The 20,030-nt window shown below is 29.5% G+C and overlaps 1 protein-coding gene across 4 annotated transcripts in view; it reads left to right on the top strand.

Moving 5' to 3' along the window:
* Rcd5 (microspherule protein Rcd5) overlaps positions 1-20,030 on the top strand; it is a 66,655-nt gene that overhangs the window by 27,634 nt on the left and 18,991 nt on the right. For 3 of the 4 annotated variants that reach the window (XM_085812059.1, XM_085812060.1, XM_085812062.1), the window contains exons 4-7: positions 1,878-1,916; positions 7,240-7,320; positions 7,519-7,628; positions 15,578-15,686. In XM_085812059.1, the coding sequence (XP_085668185.1) occupies positions 1,878-1,916; positions 7,240-7,320; positions 7,519-7,628; positions 15,578-15,686 (339 nt within the window). The remainder of the gene's footprint in view (positions 1-1,877; positions 1,917-7,239; positions 7,321-7,518; positions 7,629-15,577; positions 15,687-20,030) is intronic. The other variant, XM_085812061.1, reaches the window with a different exon arrangement.

Genomic DNA, 20,030 nt, shown 5'->3' with positions numbered 1-20,030 from the left:
TTGCAATTAGCAACATACATCCAAACATCGATGAGATAATTAGGAACTTGCAGCCACATACATCTCATTAAAGGGCAATTTACTGATTTTTGTGTTATACAAAAAGTATTTTCTTAAAGTTATAAATAAAATTAATATGATTCAGATATGATGATGTTTTTATTCGATGAAACGAAAGAAATGCGCGAAATATACATCATAATGCTGAACATTTATCTCTAGGGGTCGCCAAAAATTTTTTCTCTATAAAAGGGGTTGCAGTCGAAAAAAGTTTGCACACCACTGACATAGAGGGTTGCAATTCAATTTGAAATGATAATTCTTATGTAAAGATTTTTGTAGGAAACTTGAAAGAAGACAGATTTGGTATTGTATGACCTGTAAGCAAATAATGTAAAATTTGATTTTTTATTTTTGCAAAATTATGTCTTTTTACTTCATGATGTATAATATTGCAGGCAATAAATTTTATTAATTAGAATAATATTTATTATGTGATTGTATCACATATAATATAAAAATAAAGTCGTTGAAGTTTGAGTTAATTATGGCCTGCCATGATTGTTCTAAGTATGATAAAACGTGGCAGTTCTAATGTTCAATCAATTACCGTATATACCCGCGTATAAGTCGAGATATTTTGGACAAAAAAGAAATCAAAGTAGGGGGTCGACTTATACGCGGGGCCATAAAAAATTAAAAGAATCGGAAGTTCAAAAATTTCTTTATATAATGCAGTTGTTTTCTTCCCGCACTCAAATTGGACGACTTATCAAATAAGTCACTTACTTGAAGTAATTTCATGACTTAAATTATGTGACGAACTAATCACAGAGTTTCATCATTTCGATTAAACCAAAGAATTTTCGGCCCCCGAACAATAAAAAGCTCGATATTGCATTAATTGCTCAGTGGGTTAAAGATGCTTGGAACGAAATACCCTCTGAAATGATTATAAAATCATTTTATAAATGTTGTATTAGCAACAAACTAGACGGCATGGAAGATGATGCTGTTTTTGAAAGTGAAAATGACGACGAAGGCTCTGGTAGTGATTGTAACAATACAGAGTTCGAGACTGAAAATATGTATGAGCCAATGATGACAGAAGAGTTCTATGAAATGTTTGGCGAATCTGACCATGAATCGGACGTTGAAGGATTTTGATTTTGTTTATTTACGAAGGTATTTTTTATCGTATATTTACTTATTTTTCTCAGATGATTTTGAATAAATGTAGTACTTAAAAATTTTTTTTTCTAAGTTTATCGATCGATTTCGGAAGTGGGGGGTCGACTTATACGCGGGTATATACGGTAATACTTGTTTATAAAGAAATAAAAAATTAAAATGTATTAACTGGAATTTAAAAAATTGACTTATTATACAAGCATAAACTGTTCTGCTATAATTCTCATAGAAAGTTTTTAGCAAATATAATAATTCAAATAAAAATGGACATTTTTCATTTGCAATCTTATTTAGTTTTTTAAACTTTATTTGGTACTTGCTTGCTAAAGCAGCTTCCTTCCTTAGTTTCCGGAATTGGCAGACTTAATTACCTGGTCTATTATTACAAATGTGTTTATGCAGAGGTTCGATGTGTTGATGGTTTATGCAGAGGTTGTATTAAGAAGAAAGTGTATTTTATTTTGTAATAATTGTTTACTCTTTCTATGATTGCTAAAACTTCACACTATTTGTCATGATTACAATAACTTCAAATTTCTATTTGAATTATGAATTTCTACCCTAACTTTTCTAGTTTATTTCAATAGTTAACTAAAATATATTTAGCATGAAAGTGCATTTTTATTCTTTTGTATATGCTTATTATTTATGTCTTAACATTAAATGAAATATAAATATTTGTTTAGCAGCCAAGACCACCCCAAAAAAGGATAAAGAAGCCTAAGGTATTGTTAAAATTATTTTAAAATCTTTCAACTGCATTTCATGAAGATTTTTTATTGATTCTTTTTACTTTTATTTTTTAATTTGTAGCTTATTATTATGAATGGTTAGGCAGTTTTCATATGTTTTATAAATCATCTCATTACTTGACTGAAAATTTCATGTTATTGTATTTGTGTAAGATCTATGTGCTTAATTCGGTATTTTTTAGTGCAAAAAGTGAATTTTATTTGACATGTCAAAAATATGAGTTTTTTTATATTCATCAACTAAGGAAACAGTGCACATGTTACAAAAATTGGTGATTGGTGTTTTTGTATACATATCAGTGTCAATTATTAAATCTGTAATTTTCTTGTTTTTGAGAATGAGAGAATTGCTAAAACTTTATACAGTCAAAAGTCGTTAATTCAGACACCCATAATCCGGACCTCAAAGCTAAAAACTTTCTGCCCATGCGTCGGGTTGACGCATGCGCGTAAGGCCTTTACGGCTGAGAATATGCTTGTGCACGTGCACAAAATACGTTTACGAGTGCGCGTTTAATGTATAACGGATGGTATAAGCTAAGCTAAAATTATTTAATTATCTATTTCAGTTAATGTTGCAGATTGCGTTGTTCCTTAATTTTCGAATTGGATCCGGCTTATTATTTATTGCAGACTGTTAGAGCAGTTTTATAAAAGTAAGCTTGAACTTTCGATTATGTCAAATAGAATTTCTGATATATATTTATTAATATGTAAATTATCTACAAAGCGAAAGTATGTTTCGAAGTTCATTAAACAAAAAGTGGAATTGCTACAAAAGATGGATAAAGGCATATCCTTTGTTTATCTAAACTTTAACGTTTGTTTATCTGAACTTTGTTTATCTTTAATGCTGCGGCGCTGCGCAATGAATTGGAAGTTGATCTGTCAGCACTATCCTTATCTTCAGGGCAGATGTTTTTATTTTATTTGGCTTATAATTCCTTATTAAATGTAGTATTTCATCTCGATGTACTCTATCTTTGATATGATTTAAATCAAATTCCTCATCATTATAATTCGCTTCCGATAGCGAAGAAAGTAACAGAGGTTATTGAAAATGAAAAAATTTCAATTGACAAATTAGTCGGTATTCTCGACACAGCAATTATAGGACTTGAACAGTGGAACTTTGTAACTGAACAAGAAATTATGTCTGTTTAAAGAATTAAAGAGAATGTATTATCACATAAAAAACGAAGCAACTTAAACAACTTACATTGAAAGAAATGTTTAATAAAGTAAACAAATAAATATTAAGCTTTTTTGTTTTTGTAAATTTTGATACCGTTTAGATCATAATTGTTCTTTATTTCATAAATTACGGTTTCATATTTTTAATTTTATAATTTCTGCATGCCATCTTACCAGATTTAAACTGATGATCTATAATCCGGAAAAATCGATAATCCGGAATCGCCGAAGTCCCGACGAGTCCAGATTAACGACTTTTGACTGTATTGGGATATATAATGAAATATGTTTTTTAAAAGTAAGATATAGGAAATAAATATATGTAACTGTGATAATGATGCAATCTTATTGTTGTAGTTGTTTGACTGATGTGCACTTGATCCAGTATTATCTAAAAGCAAATCAAGATTTGGAAACAAAACAATAAAAAAAATAGATAATTAATTTGCTGTGTATTAGTGGTTTGTACAGACTTGCTGAATAAAGAAGCCAGATGAAAGAAAAGATTACAGTTCTGAGGTCTTGTATGTTTAACAAATGCAGAAAAAAATATAAAAAATAAGTCAAGCAGAATCGGAGATATGTTCGCTTTGTAATTTACTAAAGCTTATTAATTAGTTGTTTGTAATTGCTTGCAATTAGTAACCTAAGAGATAAGTTACTGTGTTTTAAAGGATTTCTTGCATCAGATCCAACTTTATGCAGGATCAATCATTAATTTCCTAACCAGAAAGAGCTAATAAAGATGACCTGGTTTCGTTAATTTTTTAAAATTTTCTTTTTGAAAAGGAAAATCCTCTACTATTCAGTATCCAGTAATAATATGCTCTCCTACATAATACGTTTATCATAAAACCTATTTTGATATGAAGAAGTGGGAAGTGCGCTTTCTGGTGTACTAAAGGCTGAGAAATTACATGCAGTGTAAAGTCGAAAATCCAGACCTCTGAACTGTTAGCAAAATAAATAAATAAAATACTTTGTTTTAAAATTTTCTTTTTCTTTACAAAGTCTGAGAAGGGAGAACATAATAAAAGAAAAAGAAAGGGTGATGTAAAAGTGAATTTTTTTTTTTTTTTTTTTTTTTTTTTTAATTGACTGACAGATTTTTGTATGATACTTAGCCACTGGCAGTATATTCACTGAATAGTTGTGGAGGGTTTTAGCATTTTTCTTTTTTACCTAAACAGTAAGTGAAGCCACAAGGCATATTGATTTGTAGTGAGATATTGTTCATAAAGGTTCCCGCCCCCTAGTAGTTGGGAAGAGTTAGTATAGAATGTACATTCAGTTAACATAGCAAATTGTACTTTTCTGCAGCTTTTTAATTCTGCTCATTATATTTTGCTGGCTATTATTATTATAGCTATCTTATCAAATTATCTTATCAAAAGTTTAGATTTTTTGTTATGCCAAAAAGAGTTTCTGATTCTAAAGCTATATCAGAATCTGCAAAGCAGAAGCATATTTGGTACTTGCCTTCTATAGTGGCATTGGTGAAAAGAAACAGTGTTGGTGCAATTTGGGCTGCAATTTCAAAATTGAGAGAAATGACAGCTTTATTTTGCTGTAGATTTTGAATGCTATAGAAGGTGAAATTTTCCAGTTAATTATTATATTGTGGAGAAGTAATGAAAAATTGGGATGATATAGCAGAAGTTTTTCAGTGTGATGGCAATGCCCCAATCAGCAATCAACCAATGAAATTCTGTAGTATAGTTTTAAATCCAGAAAATGTCGCTACTGATTGTGATAAAAGTGACTGAAGTTTTTGATAATTAAATATTTTGATTAACAGTTTAGTGGGAATTTCCATCAGGGTAATTACAGGACTTGAACAATAAAATTTTATAACTGGAAAAAAAAAATATGTCTGTCTGTAAAATTAAGTATTAGCACAAAAAACAAAATAGCTTGCATTGAAAGAAATGTTTAAATAAACAAATAAATACTCTGTTTTTTAATAATAAGTAAATAAAACAAATAAATACTCTGTGTAAGCTGCTGCTTTTTTTTTTTTTTTTTTTTTTTTTTTTTTTAGGAGGGTTGTGTTTGGTAAATTTTGATTCGCATAAAGTCATAAATGCACCATTATTTCATAAACAATTATTTCCTGTTTTTAATTTTGTAATTTCTCCTCTAACTGTATTTAAACTGATAATCTAAAATCCGGAATCTACGAAGTCCTCATGATTTTGGATCTTGGGCTATGTACTGTATTTTGTCCATCAAATTAATAGCTTCATTTTAGGCCATAATTCTTTAATATGCTTTTTCTTAGTCCCTATTCCAGTGATGCAAAAAGCAAGAGCATTTTCTGTATGCAGAGCATAGAGCAGTCACTTTCAGATTTCCAGACGCATGCCAAGATTTTTTTTAGGCCATAATCGAATTAGTAGCTTCTTTTTAGGCCATAATTCTTTAATATACTTTTTCTTAGTCCCTATTCCAGTGATGCAAAAAGCAAGAGCATTTTCTGTATGCAGAGCATAGAGCAGTCACTTTCAGATTTCCAGACGCATGCCAAGATTTTTTTTCTTTATTTAAGTGTTTTGCCAGACTTTTATGTTCTTATTCCTTTTTTCATATACTCTGTATAAGAAAATTGTTCAGATGTGTGCTTGTTTCCTATGTGAGACATGACAGCTTTTTTTTTTTTTTTTTTTTTTGTGTGTGTGTGTGAGAGAGAGAGAGAGAGTTTAAAATCTGTGTGAAAAAGAAACATGCCAATTTAAAATCAAGTAAAAAATGAAGCAACCTTAGACTCGTGTGGATTTTATATAAGATAATATCAAATTTTAAGGGGATTCATATAATTCTGTTTTTTTGGGGGGGGGCAAAAAATTTGACTTATATTATTTTCTGTCTTTTACTGAGAAAATCAAAGCTGCTAATCTTGATGTCACAGTCTTAGTCTAACTTTTTGATAAGGGTGTGAAAAAGATCTTTTGAGCCAGACTGACTAAAATAGAGTTAAAATTTTGAGAAATTTATCAAACTCCCCCCTAACTTAGAAATATAGCATTAATGGGAAGAATTTTGTAGAAAAAATTAGCATAATGGAAAAATTCAGTCTTCAGAATTGAATTTAGTACTTAACTAAACTGCACAATACATACAATATAATATTGGTTTTATTACAAGCAGAACTATTTTCCTAAGCTGTCATCCTCCAGTATTATTAATTGTAGCTTCCACATATTCTTAATATAATAATATATTAAATATCTAAATTTTCTACTTACAATCCAAATTCCAAAATTCCTGTGGAGTTTAATGTATTTTGTTAAATTGTATGGCTTGGTAGTAATCTTTTAATCTTTGTATATCCATCCTAAGAAACTTTATATTAATCATTGTAATTAATAAATTAAACCATTGTTAAAATAGGCCTTAAATTAAATAATTTTATTAATTGGAAAAAAAAAAAAAAAACAGATACCAAAGCCTCATATGTCCCATAAAGCGTTTAGTTGCTTGTAGGCAACACACTATGTATTATTGGTTTTGCATGCTGTTTTTATCAGATAATTCATTTAACAAGAATCTGTTATACCAGATGTTTCATCTTTAGGGAATTAGTAAAACATTTACAATTCACGCTTATTCCCAAGAAAAAACAGTATGATATGTACATGTAGTATTAACATTGCATTTTGGTTACTTTTGTTTTTCTCTGCATTGAACGTCTGTATCTATCGTCATGGAAATTTCTTTGAATGGCTATTATTGTCAATAATTTGAAAGGAAGAATAAAAAGCTGAAGTATTATACTTTAGATATGGTGAAAATGTCTCCCCCATTTTATTTATTTATTTATTTAGTTATGAACTTTTATTAAAAGAAAAAATGCATAACCAGAAATTTAAAATTGAGATTTACATGCTGTATAACTTTTGAAATAAGAGTTTCAGCAAAACATATATACAATCCATGTAGTTTGTTTGTTGAATTTTTTAACCTTGTTATCCTAGCTGGTTTTTAAATATTCTGTTGTGTGAAGTTAAGGAAGTTGAGCATGAGTTTAAATGCAGTATTAAAAATCCATTTTTAATTGCTAAATTAAAACAAATTTTTTAAATCTTTTTCTTTATATTTACAGACTAACCAACCCCATTTAACCAAAGATGCCAGCCGATGGAAACCTACCGATGATTTGTCTCTTATATTATCAGTAATACAAGTAAGTAAATCTTGATGAAATATAGTTTTTCTTTCCGTGATAGATATCTTTAGCTACTCTGAGAGGAGAAATTTTCATCTGGTCAAAACATTTTTTTGACATATAGCTTCCAAAACTTTTATAAATATTGTATAACATGAATATCACATAAAAGTATCTTGATTTAAAATAAAATTTGGCTTTATGTTTCTTACTTAGACAAATGACTTTGAAACAGTTCATTTGGGAGTAAAATTTTCATCAAAGTTTAGTCTTCAAGAAATTCAAGAACGATGGTATGCTCTTCTGTATGATCCATCAGTTTCAAAGTAAGTTTTATATTTTGAACTTGTTTGTCTCTCTTTTTATTTATATATTTTACAAGATTTTTGTTATGAAATAAACTTTTATTTTAAAATATGTGTAGTTCAGTACATTATTTTTACATATATGATGTTAAAGCTAATATCCATGTAATGATTTAATAATGTGTAGCTGCAATCCAAAGGAAGTAATCATTTGAGTTGGAAGGTTGCTTATTAACATTTTTAGTATAATCTTAAACTGTAATAATTTCAATACAGTAATTATGTTTTCTCAAAACTGTTCTTGTAATCATATTCTAATTTGCAGTAAGGTATAAACAATTAAGATTTACAAAGGAGTATATCCAGTTTTGCTGCTTTTGTACAGCATCCTAGTTTATCTGACTCTTTTGATCTTTCATGTAATGACATTTGATCATTGATTAAAGTACAAGTGCATGTAAACATTAATAGGGGAAAGGAGGATAAAATTTTTCAGTTAATTGTTAACAATCATTCAGCAATTGTTTTGCCATTTTCTGTTGTTTCACAATTTTGGAAAACTGCCATATTGCATGATTTGGCATTTACCTACCTTAACTAACACCTAACATATAGTCTGTTATTTCTATCATTGTTTACTTTAAATAAATCATTAAATGGCTTCAGAGAGATGAAATAAATATAACATATTAATGTTAGTATAGGTACAACTTTGCTAATAAATAAAATCAAACATCTGCTAACTTAAGAATGAATAACACAGACTGTTTTGTCATGAATGTTTTGAACTTATGAATGAATAGCATAAACCGTAATATACATAAAAAAACCATTAGCTAAAAATTTGTTGGAAATCCTGAATCATGTAAATTGTCATTTTACGCACCTTTGAAGAAGGTTAATTCCTAGGTTAATATAGTAATTGTGTAATTTGTATGAGGTAATATTAGAAGATGCAACAGAAGGTCTAGCTGATTTTTTATCTACCCAGTTAAAGCGGTTAAATCAACATAATTCAATAATATTCAATAATCATAATTCTGGAGTGATCAAATGAAATGAAGAGGAGACTTATTTGGGAAGATAAACAGAAGCTTAACTGTTTAGTAAAGCATAGAGCTTTACAAAGTAGCATTGGAATGGAAGAAATCTGGTGATTAGAAAAGTACAATAGAATCTGGTAACATGCATATCTACAAAGAGTTGTACCGATAAAGAAATGTAAGGATTTTAGATCATGTCTTCCTGAATTTACACTTTTTTCCTTTCTTAGCTTTTACATTAAGTTGATTGTTTGTTCATAAATAAGTACCCAAAACATGTCTTAAGAATTGTTTACTCATTTATTCAATATAAAACTATATATATATATATATATATATATATATATATATATATATATATATGTATTCAAAATAGTGAGAAATTTTGAACCAAAATCAAAACCACAAAGACATGAAATAAATGATTTTCAAACAGAAGATATCCCGAAAACAACAGAAATATATAAAAACACATGAAAAGGAATACTATTAAAATCCGTTTCAATGTTATCAAGAGGAGGTAGATTAGATTCAGTTGAATCCCTCTTCCCAGGAAAAACACTGTAGTTCTGTTCATCCAAAATCAGCTGATGAACCATCTTAAATTATTGAATTATAATAGTTCATCCTAACATTCCTAATGCATACTCGACATCCTAATATTCCTAATGCATACTCGTAAAATATATATCATTTACTAATATTAAAATTCAGATTGGACTGCAATAATTAACATAATATATTACAAATTAACTGAGAACAGAAATTTTGAGCATACTATTGGAAGAACAAAGGACAGTAATTCAAAAGGAAAAAGTAGGTGCTAATTGAAAACTGAAGTAATGTTGAATCAGATTTTAATCACATCCCTTTTCCTATTTTACGTATTTTTATATAATTCTGTTGTTTGTTTTCAGGATTTCTTCTATTTGGAAACAGCGAGTTGATTTTATTATTATTATTATTATTATTATTATTATTATTATTATTATATATATATATATATATATATATATATATATATATATATATATATATTGTAGGGAGATTTTGAGATTTTACTGGTTAAAAAAAAAATTTTTTTTAATGTCCTTGTGGATTTGGTTCTAAATTTCTTACTTTTTCTCTATATTGATTAGTTTTTCAGCAGCATATTCTGAAGAAATAATATTGTGATATTTTTGTTAAAAAATTATTATATATATATGTATATAGATAGATACATAGAATAGAATGTCAGTACAAAAGAAAAACTTAGTGTATAAATGATAGGCTAAACATTTGAAGATGGTTTTATAAAGATGCATCAGAATAAATTACTTTAAAAATTACTTTAAAAGTATCTTAAAGTTTATTACCTTAAATAAGAAACTATAAATAAATACCTTTTAAAACCCCCAGCAATAAAATTTTCCCCAAAAGTTAAATCCCTTTGCTAATTCTAGCCTTGTATCCACACATGGGTGAAGTGAAAAAGGCAAACAAAAAAAAATTTTTTTTTTCAAATTTTATAGTTTCTTGACCCAATAAATGATTCTGTTTGATGAAAAAACACAGTATAAAAATTATTACTCATCATCTACAGGCTCCACATGAGGTAAATAAAAAATCCATGAAAAGATATTTTTCAGCAATATTTTTTATATATGACTTTTTTATTATAATATTTTTGTTTCCAGCATACGGTTGTAATTGGTAAACAAAAAGCCAGTAAAAAGTTGTAGCTTGATCATTCTTTATCTTCAGGTTCTACAAGAGAACTGAAGAAATTAATCTTGGTGTTGAACTTCAGAAGTTCGTTCTAGGATTTGATTCAATTGTATATGAATCCATCCCTGTCAACTGCACTGCATATTGCCAGTAATGCTTCTATCACCAATCTCACATGCCTTTGTACTATTTGAGAATGACTAGGAAGCTTCCCTATTTGAAACTATGAACCTCCACTAATCAGTCTTCATCATTGAGGTATAAGGTAGTAGTTGGTTTCAAGGGATTGTCTCAACAAATCATCTCAAAAAACTCCTTTTCTTTGAATGTCCATTTCAGAAGCTCAAATTGTTGTATTTTCCACTTCCAGTCAGTTTTTCTTGCTTTCAGTATTCTTCTCAGGCCATGTTCTCAAATATGTGCTCATTCAACTTCCAGCATTGCCAGTAGAATGTGTACAAAGTAAGCAAAATAACAATTTCTCTGAATAACTTCTTAAATCATTGCCTTAAAATTTTTTTGCAAGAATGAACTTTTTCTAAATCATTTCGTGAATGTAATTTGCTCCATGTGTTGCTCTCAGGATTTTCATTTATTTCAAATCAGGATGGCACATAAACTTTTAAAAATACTCAACTAGCAGCTTCAAGTCATCTGTTGGTTTGGTTCAGCAGTTGATAAGTAAAGGTGAAGAATTCTGTTGACTTCCCAGGACTCCTGTTTGTTAGGTATGGAGGGCAGTCCATCAAGAATACTGTCCTAGAAATATTAAAGGAGTTATTTTTGGTCTGTCCTAAGGTCTTTTTTGTCATTTTTGGATAGATTAATTGGAATAGAGGCATAACCTGTCACGGCAAAGGTTTGACATATTTCTAGGGATTTTCGTATTGTTCCAAAAAACTGTTATGGCCTAGATGTATTTCCATCAGTCTTTTGGAAATGATGATTATGACTGACAACGAGCTCAAGATATGTAACTAAGTCATTTTTCTTCATAGTCTTGATATTCATTCCATCATATCCATCAGCAACCAGTTTGGAAAGTTCAATACTTTTCCGTGTAACAAATTTGGTAATGCTTTGTATAATATTATCAGCACTCAACCAAGAATCTGGAGTTACATGTCCTATATAAACAGAACCAGGTTCTGACAAGAGAATAATATGCTATTCCACAGCTATAATACTGTAGAAAGAATTACCCTTTTTCTCATACACTGTAGTTTTGTCCTCCCATCAAAATAGGTGCAAAAATTGTATTATTGATGTAGCGGTTGACTGAAGCTGGGACCATACCTTGTGACGTTCTTTCCACAACTTACACCTGCTGATAACTTTAGCTGGAGTATCTTTCAATACATTTCCCACATCCTGAAGTACAGACAGCAGCTGTACTTCAGGATAGGCAAGACATGACAGCAGCTTTCCTATCCAATACTCCTGCTCTATCTGTCATAAGCAGCAGCTAAATTTGGCAGATGTATTTGCATTTGGCCTGTCTTGGAGGTTTAGGGGATTTGAAAATCAGTTGCTTTCAGACGTTTTGCTTCTTGATTAATATAATCATAACTGTCTTCAGCGATGTCTTCTAAATCAGACACTAAAAGGGCATTTGCCTCTTAAGTCTGAAATTGTCACTGAAAAACACACATTACATTCCCTTGCTTTAAATTCCTGATTTTCCCTTCTTTGTTTTCTTTCTGTTATTTGTTGCAGTATTCAACTTTTAGAAAATTAATCTCCATTGGCCATAAACCCATTGGCCATTTTTCGTGTGTGTGTTGGTCTGTTAGGGAATTTCGCTCTGTGCTTGGAATCACGGAGCATTTACATTGTTCATAATTCAAACATTTCCATGCAGAAATATCGAACAAAGTACTGTTTGTATAATCAAAGAAACCATTCTTAATTTTGTCATCCCCCTTCTGAGATTTTGGTGATCTTTTTATGTTTTTGTACTTTTCATTGTAATTTCTTACAAGACGAATAATTTATTGTTGACTGAGATTTGGAGCTTTTCTTCCAAATTCTTGAAATGTCATAGGAAACAATTTTGATAATGTCATTGACTGTCCTCTTGGGTCTTTCGTGTTCCCTTTTCACAATAACTCATTTCTAACCCAAAGGAAATGCTTCATTACATCAGCATGTATGGGTGAAACTGTCCCTAAGTTTTACTGGAGTTCCAAAAACATTACAGAAAGTTGCACTTCTAGCTGGCATCATCTTAGTCCAACGTCAAGAATGATTGAAAAAGCACAATTGACAAAATACACTGAATAACTAACTAATTAATAATAAAAAGTCGTTGAAAGATCACAGAAGCCACATGATCGCTTACCACAAGCTAGAACCAATAGTCAGATTAGAACCCATGCTGCCACCTAGTAGCATTTTTGCTATTAGATTTGATATTTTGGTGTGGGAAGCAATTTCTCATTCTAAGAAATGACATGCTTTTGACAAAGCTATGAAAAAAATATAATAGTTAAAAAAGTCAGCACAAATATTCACTTGAGGTGTGGAACATCAAGATATTAATATTTTAGGCTGAAATTTGAACACAATTATTCTAGCCCATTTTGAACTATTTAATGACTTGGGCAATATGAATATTTTTAAAAAAAAAAAAAAAGTTTTTTTTTTCTGCACTCTGTTGTGCAATGCTAGTTAACAAAAACATTTCCTCATCCTTTTATGTTTTCCATTTTTAATACCAGAAAAATCTTTACAAATGCTATTTTTAACAATCTATCTATATTTGCCATCCAAATAAAACAACCTTGCTCACTGTGCGACTGTAAATGAACAAGCTACCAGTTGCATTTATGTTGGAACTCAACATGTTATAAAAAGAAAGCATTGACCCACAAGTATAAACTTCAATAATAAAATTAATTTACTTCTTCTAATCAAAATGTGTTGTTAATGTTGTGCATTTTTATTAAAAGATATAGTTGCTTGTAAATTTTAAGAAAAAATGCCCATTCAATTTGCCATATTGAATCTTTCGAAAATCAAAAATTTATTTCTTTATATAAAATGCAAACATGGATTACAGGCATTTATGAACATTCATTGAGATGATGTTATAGAGCTATTTAAAGACGATTCAGTCCCTCATATCTCAATAGTACAATCATGAAAATATAAGTTATAAAAAATTATAATCTTTTTCTGGAGGGAGGGGCAGAGATATGAAATCCCCACTGAGATGTTAGATAGTAATCTGAAGTTTTCAGTATATATGTATGCATGTGTATGGTTTTAAACTATACAACTGATAGTTATATGGTATTAATTTCATATAAATTTACCTAATTAATACAGCTTTTAGCTCTCAAGAGAATACAATGAACTTAAGTCATTTCCAGATATGCTATATAAGAGTGAAATTTTGAATGTCTCTATAAAAAGAAGTTATTATCTAAAACTATTATAAATTACTGTATTTGATAGTATGGTATATAATTGCTGCTGTGTCTTGGTTATTTATAAATAATCAAAATAATATAATTTCTGTTATAGCAGAATTATGAGGATATTTTCATGTAAATTATTATTTGTTATGCCATTAAAAATGATACTTATGTATTATTTCAACCATCTTAGTAGAAGTTGCTAGACCTTCAGAATGTGCCAAACTCTGGCGAATATGTTAGGAATGGAAGAAACTGAGGTAAAATTTCAGCAGGAATGTAGAATTTAGTCATAAAATCTGTAAAGGGAACTATGAGGAGATGCGTCCGTTAAATAGCCCATGTTGCTGAGGTTTGTGAGATGCCAAAGCTGTATAATTTTTTTCTAATGTCTCCCTTTGGACTAAAAAGTCCAAAGGGCTATTTGCCCTGAAGGACTATTGATTTCGTTTTGGCATTTTGCATCGAAAACTTAAAAAGTCCGTATCACTTTTCAAATCATTACCACCATATATTATCACCCTGTCTTATATTTAAAGAAATTAAATAATGAAGAATCTGCATAAATGTATGTATGTGTCTCACATTCTGATAAAACAGTGCCTAGAGCCATCAAAATTTGAATAATGTAATCTTCCATAGAATATGGGCATGTGGAAGCCCTAATTTGAATTTAAAAATTGTTTTTAGTATCAATTAACGATTTCAAAGCGAGCAATGGCAACACTGTACGAAAAAACATTTTTCTCTTCAGTGCGCGAGACTATCAGAAATTCTAAAGATATGCTCATTTTAAAATTATTTTGCGATATTGCTGTTGAACTGAATTTTATAGTTTGAGTACGTAGAACATGATATTTAATAAATAACGGTAACACACAAAACAATAAAAAAAGCCCCTTTGGACGTAATTTAAAATCTGAAACCTTTCAATTTTTTTAAAATTATTTATTTATTTTTTACAAAAACGGGTTACTGTGTACTTGAGGAAAAGAATAGCACCAAAAAAATTACATCAAGATTTGGATTAGAAAGCAGGTGTTTTATTTCTTTTAAATGTATCACATAATCCTTATTTAATAATTAAAATTTGTCTAGAAAGAAATCTATCGCAATGTTCTGTCATATTTGGCCATGACTGCCTTTGTAAGCACCTCCAACACATCAGTGTTGCTTCTGAATCTCTTTGTCCCTTTTGCAGTCTCAAGGAAGACATGGACTTGCCACATCTCTGCAAATACACTGCTGCTTCTCTTATTTTGATTAGGGAGTGCTATTAGGGAAAAATGGAAATGCCCCAAGTTTATAGATATACTAATGTCAATTTCCTCATCTTTGTTTTGTATTTTATTCAATGTTCAGTTGTCTTGTAATGTGCCACTTCCGACTCATGATAAATATCATTCGGGAATGTTTTTACAAAAGGTGACAAAAACCACCAAACTGCACCCGGAATGTAAGTAACCCAGAAAGTCGTTTTTAACTAAACAATTGCCAAATAATGCCAAGGTGGTGGCATTAAAACGTAAGTACCCTTTTTAATATCACATTAGGGAGGCATTGCATTTTTAAATCATTCATGTGTACTGAAATGTGATTTTCCTTGAATAAATATATATGGTATATAACAAAGAAATTAATATCCTTTTCTGTAAATTTGACAGAAAACCCACTTATGCTTTATTAGAATATTTAGTTTTTCTGATTAGTACATCATTTTCATAAAATGCATTATAAATGTGATATTTTTTAATAAAATGTTTAAAATTGACTTTTTTTTTTTTTTTTTCCTTTTAAGACCTGCTTTATTTGCCATACGACAGATGAGCCCTGATGTCCGAACACAAATTCAAGCTAAAGTTTTATTTAGTGAACAGGAACAGAAGTTACTTGCTTCTGTACCATCAGTAAGTTTGAAATATTCTTAAAGCATCAAAAGCTTCCTTAAATTATTTTTAATTTTCTAGTTCAATGCTTCAAGACACAAAGAATGTAATCTGACATATTGAAATCCGTCTTTCTTTGAACTTTTAGTGATTTGAATTATTTATTGTTATAAATAAAAATGAGTTGAAACAGTAACACCTACTTGACAGCGTATTAAATGTTTGAGTTAAATGACATTTTGTACACTGTGAAAGGGGGGGGACAGTTCTATATCTCTCGTTGTAGTAGGCCGATTGACGAAATTCAACTTGCATTTTTCATGTCTCGAAAACGGGATTTAGGATATGTATTAGTTTTATATATGGCATTGTTCTAATATAGGTATTTTGACACAAAATCAGACTTTTTCTGAAATAATATACCAATTTTTTCCATATTTCAAATCTATAACTCAAATTAGGCCAAACTACCAAGTTTTGTAAAAATCGCATAAGTAGTTTTTAAAAATTAGCTCTCAAAATTTTAGCTCTTTAATTTTAATTGAGTTTGGCATATATTTATTAATCTCTGTTTTTTTTTTATTAAACTTATTTGATTATTCCTTTCACATTTCGAAATTTAGGTTCATTCTGAATAAAATTCACCCATTTTTTATGATTTGTATTTAAAAATAATTTTTATAAATTTTGAATTATAATCTATAAAATTTTTACCATCTTAAAGTAGATGTATTTCTAAGCATACCTGCAAAAAATTAGAGTTTTTTTTTTTTTTTTTTTTTCCAAAATTTTCGAAGCTATATGTGAATTTATATATTGGCGCGTTTTGAAATTTGGCATATTTGTTGAAAGTGATAATAACATCAAATGGGGTTTAGGCACTTTGTTAAAATTATTTGGAAGTAGAAACGCTGTGACTTTTTTTCCACTCATGCACAATGCAAAAAGGTAGGAACCAGCTGCCTTTTTTTCCGCTCCGATGTAATGGAAGGGAAAAGAAAATTGGTTGCCACATTTTAAGAAGTTCACCAAGTGAATTATACCTGGTTCAAACTGAAAAAATTCTGCCAAGATAAATTTTTTAATTTCTCCATACATTTCGCACCAAATTTTACAAAATTTAATATCTAGGCCATATATCATAGAATCAATATATGGAAAAAAATTTTATGTTATTATGTTTGTGTCAAAATATCTATGTTAGAACAATGCTGTATATAAATCTAATACATGTTCTATGTCGCGCTTTCGAGACATGAAAAACTCAATATGAATTTTGTCAATCAACGCAGTAAAACGAGAGAAACAAACTGCCCCCCCCTTTTTTTAGTTTTTTGCACAGTGTACATATCGATATTGTTGCCTCAGATATTCTAAGAAATTGTGAATTACGTGATACATTGCCTTGGTTGAATATGATATTAAGACTAGGGAATGCTTCATATTTTTCTTTATCTTGTAAATGTTGAGTGAAACTTGGTTCAGAATAAATAGCCAAGAATATGTATATATGAAAATTATCCTGAAATTGTGTGTCGTAAAACATTATTCATCTGCATCACATGCCTGTAGTAACAAAAGGTGATGCAAAATTTTAAATAATCTGTAGATAAAATAAATGGTCAAGAATTGCTCAGTTAAAACCATGTTTAAAATAAATGTTGCAGTGATATTATAGCTGAAGATATTCATAGTATTGTGCCTGCTCTGAATTTCTCTTAGCTGTCCCAATTGGTATATTATTATTTAAGTTATTGTACTGGTAAGATTGTGTTTGAATCCTAAATCACCTATACGAATATTGTACTTATACAAAAAGAAAATTTTTTTTTAGGCCTAAGGGGCTTTGTCCTTGAACGACTATTGTTTTCATTTTGCGATTTTACGTCGGTTCACTACAAACGGCGAATCACTTTTCAAACTGTTGACACAAAGTATTATTGCCCTGTGTTACATTTAAAGAAATTAAATAATGAAAAACCTGCATAAATGTATGTATACTTCTCTCATTGTGGTAAAACAACAGTAGAGCCATCAAATTTTGAATGACCCAATCCTCCTACAAATATGGGCATTTGGAAGACCAAATTTGAAATTTGTTCTATTATCAATTTCCTATTTTGTAAAACTTTAACGAATTTTTGATTAATAAACTCAAGGATTTCAAAGTGAGCAATGGCAACGATGTACAGAAAAAACATTTTTATCTCCAATGCGTGAGTCTCTGTATCAGAAATTCTAAAGTTATGCTCATTTTAAAACTATTTTGCGATATTGCTGTTTAACTGAGTTTTATTGTTTAACCCTCTCTGACTGCTCAATTTGTGGACCAAAATCGCTTCCAATTTTTTTTTTCTGCCCTCCATATTTTAAATCTATATATATATTGGAGAATTAAAAAATGCACTTTTTCTTTCTAGAAAATTTTTTATATATATTTTTATCATGAGAACCTAAGTTGCCAGAAAAACCAAGTTTTGATGTTATCACTAAAAAAGACTTTTTTTTAAAATAAATTTCAGTCGAATTACAGTTAATTTCTTTTTATTGCATAATATAAAAAAGTAAAATGTATAAAATTTAAGAAAATATAAAGCGCTTAGGGAAAAATACCTTAGAAAAGCAGTTTAGTATGATAGAGTTCAAAACAGGGTTCAAGGCAAAGTCCAACTTCTTAGTCTTTGCACCAGATTCAATAAATCTAATTAATAATCAATCTAATTATTAATCTAATAAATAAATCTAATTAATAATTCAATATGTTAATTAAATAATCAAGATAATCATTGAATGTTTTCTAGCAGCCATTTCTGTAAGAAAAAAGTGGCAAAAAGTGAAGTTTGTGCAGTAATACCACATGCTGCAATCAAATGCTGCAAATTTGTGGGCTACTAACGATATCTGTTGGCCAAAACTTAAACTAAACATCTAATACTGTATATAATTTATTTCAGTGGTTAAACAGGAAAAAAACGGGATACGCTCCTCAATAAAGGAAGAAAAATACATGCCCGCAGGATGAGGAAATTTTGCTACATATGGAACTGGAAATCGTGGGACGAGCAGCCAGAGGGTTAAGTGATATTTAATAAATAAATGTAACACACAAAATGTTAAAAAAAAAAAAAAAATGCCCCTTTGGACATAGTTTTAAATCTGAAACATTCCAGGTTTTCTTTTCTTTCCTTCTTCTTTTTTATTTATTTTATTTTTATTTTTATTTTTTATAATGTAATGTGAAAATTTAAAGAGATGATGCTGTGCTGTAAAAATAAGAATACAGGTGCAAGTCTTTTGACATTGAGTAAATGATTATCTTGCTAAATCGGCGAGATATTGCCAACTGATTGATGGTTGTTTTCGTGACATTTTTGTCTTCAAAAGTGTCAACATTTTGGTCTGGTCCCTGTATCACCATAATAGGTATTGTAATTGATTTCATATGTAACTGTAACCATATTCGGCCTTCATATGCTTTCCAGTGATTTTGAGATGTAGAAAGTACTAAAAATATCTTGGCGGATGGGTGACTATATAAGACTTGAGAGCACCATTTTCTCAGTTGGGAGTTTTTAGTTCAGAGCAACTTCGGAGAACTGAGATATCCATGAAAACTTCACCTTTTTTGTGCTTTTTGCATTGCATTGTGCTTAGTGTTCATAGTAGTTTGAAGTGTAACTACTGAGTGTACTCTGTGATACTGTGAACACCTGTTTGAGTATTCCTGTGGAAAGTTCCTTAACTCTGAAGTGTTTCTTTTGATAAAATAAGTTTTATCAACCTATCATCAGCCCTGTGTGCATTCAATCTGTTATGAAGCCATATGCATGCAACAGTACTTTACTATCTGGGCCCATATTTTATGTTATTACCGTAAATCAGAAGTTTCTAAATCATATGCTTAATTCAGCCAAAAGAAATATATTTGGGGTGTGATTCTTTTTTCTTTCATAGTTCATAAGGTTATTTAAGAAGTTAAGTAAATTTTAATAACTTCTTAAATAACATTATGAATTACTTGCATCTTCTCATTTAAAAAAAAAAAAAAAAAGGTTAGCAGAAATGATGCAGTGCAGAAAAAGTTTTTATTTTTAGAATAGAGAGGGGAAATAAACAAATTAACATTAAACATTAAGAAGCTATTGTTAATTTAAATTATAATTTACATATTTTATTTATCTTATATATATATATATGCACACTCAAAGTTCTTTAATTATGTCTTTCATTTTACTAACCTAGGATACTTATGTTGGTGTTATTATATGCTTCGTATGAACCTCTCTATTTTTCTTTAATCATTGTTTTCACAGATATTTGCACCTTTGTGCTAGGAACAAATTTTTATATTGAAAAAGGAAACAT

Source organism: Stegodyphus dumicola, chromosome 2, assembly GCF_044657685.1.
Source record: "Stegodyphus dumicola isolate Sdum_Otavi_A_Nest chromosome 2, ASM4465768v1".
Taxonomy (NCBI): domain Eukaryota; kingdom Metazoa; phylum Arthropoda; class Arachnida; order Araneae; family Eresidae; genus Stegodyphus; species Stegodyphus dumicola.
This window is presented reverse-complemented; position numbering and strand designations above follow the sequence as displayed.